This window comes from Rhea americana, unplaced genomic scaffold (genome assembly GCF_003343005.1).
Source record: "Rhea americana isolate MKP2758 unplaced genomic scaffold, rheAme1 scaffold_666, whole genome shotgun sequence".
Taxonomy (NCBI): Eukaryota; Metazoa; Chordata; class Aves; order Rheiformes; family Rheidae; genus Rhea; species Rhea americana.
In genome coordinates this window covers 1-1,647 of record NW_028186830.1, presented here as the reverse complement: position 1 = coordinate 1,647, position 1,647 = coordinate 1, and the positions used below count along the sequence as shown (strand labels likewise).

At 71.2% G+C, this 1,647-nt stretch overlaps 1 protein-coding gene across 1 annotated transcript in view; it reads left to right on the top strand.

Moving 5' to 3' along the window:
- The window catches only part of LOC146586669 (nuclear factor 1 C-type-like), an 18,287-nt gene extending 17,749 nt beyond the window's left edge, over positions 1-538 (top strand). Inside the window, exon 10 of the mRNA XM_085320897.1 lies at positions 201-538. Within this exon, the coding sequence (XP_085177023.1) occupies positions 201-508 (308 nt within the window). The 3' untranslated portion in view covers positions 509-538. The remainder of the gene's footprint in view (positions 1-200) is intronic.
- The last annotated feature ends 1,109 nt before the right edge of the window (positions 539-1,647 follow it).

Genomic DNA, 1,647 nt, shown 5'->3' with positions numbered 1-1,647 from the left:
GCTCGGCTCTCCGCCACCCGGCGCAAACCCCCCCCCGGGGCAGCGGGGCGCAGGCCGGGCACGGCTCCCGGCTGCCGGACCCGGGACGCCCGTGCCTGCGGTGCCGGCGAGCCGGCCGGCCGTGGTTCGTCCCCGGGGGGGGGGGTTCGTTTGCGGCACAGCCCGGCAGCCCGGTTAACGAGCTCTCATTTGTTCCCCAGCCTACTCTGCACCAGGCACGCCCCCTGCGAACCGTTCCTTCGTGGGATTAGGACCAAGGGATCCCGGGAGTATCTATCAGGCACAGGTGAGAGCCGGGGATGCTGCTGGGAGGGGACCGGCCCACCGCAGCCGGCGACGTGTGCACGCGTCCCAGGGAAGGATAGAGCATCAGGCCAGGGCTTTCGGGGGCATCGTTGGCCGTGCCAGGCGCCTGCAGCTCTCCATGGGCTCTCCGCCTTGGCTGGGGGGGGGTCTCCCAGAAAGGGACCCCCAGGAAGAAGGATCCGGTGCCACCAAGCTGAGGTGACGGAGCCGTCGCCGAGGCCGGGCACCTTGTCGTGGCTCGGCCTCATGGACAGCCCCTCCGGGTGCCCGCGGCATCCCCGGAGGAGAGCCGCTGGGGGGACGCCCCGTGCCCGTGTCCCCCTCCCCGGGCGGGCACGGGCACCCYGCTCGMGCCCCRCTGTGCCCACCGGCCRCTCCGAGCCGCAGCGGGCTGTGCCRCTTGCGCTTCCAGATGCTTTTAATTAGTCCTGCTTATTTTTTAATCTGTAGTTCATTAGCGGGCGTTAATGCAGTGGACACTCCCCATGGGGGGCATTGGCAAGAGGGGGCCTAGGCCAAAGGGGGCTACTGGACCTGCCCAGTTAACCCAGTTGCAGCCGGGCACCAGTTCCAGCCTTCCCACCCAGCTGGGCCCCGCTCTTCGTCGCTCAGCTGAACTCCGTAGGAAATGTTTTCTTGCTGCCTTCGGACGCGCTGCACCCCGGAGGCAGCTGCATTTCAGGAACGTCCTCTCCACTTCCCTCTCCATCCTCCAGGTCCTCTGCCCCTCTGGGTCATACGAGGAATTCCCCCGGCAAATACACGTAAAGACCCCCCCGTAATGCCAGGCCAGCGCTGGCCGGTGCCGGAGTCCTGCCGGCATTTCCTGGCAGGCGACACGAGGCAGCCGGCCTCAGCCCGCTCGGCAGCGGCAGCTCCGGGCGGCCGCGGCGCCAGCTCGGGCGGCCGACGGGGCGTCCCCCGCTCAGCCCTCGCCTGCCGCGGGGTTCCCCGGGCACGGGGGTCCCAGCTGGGCATCTTTCCTCCCTCGGCCGCCCGCCGGTGCCCGCCGCGGGCCCCGAACACAAGGGCTGTTTGTGCGGCGTCTCCGGAGGCGCCGGCGGCCGGGAGGATCCAGGTGAACACTGGGCTCATTCACGGCGCCGCGGGCCCCGGGGAGCGGCGGGCGGTACGTGCCCGGGAGCCCCAGCGCGCCGGGCCCGGCGGCTGTGCCGGGGCCGCCGACTCACGGGCAGAGCGGGGCCCTCCTGCCCCGCGCCCCCGCGGCGGGAGCAGTGCGACTGGGGGGGCTGTGGGAGTAAGGTGCTGCGCCGTGCCGTGGGGCACCCCAGGGTGCTGTGTTGTGCCATGGATGAGCTCTTGGGGGTCCTGAGCTGTGCC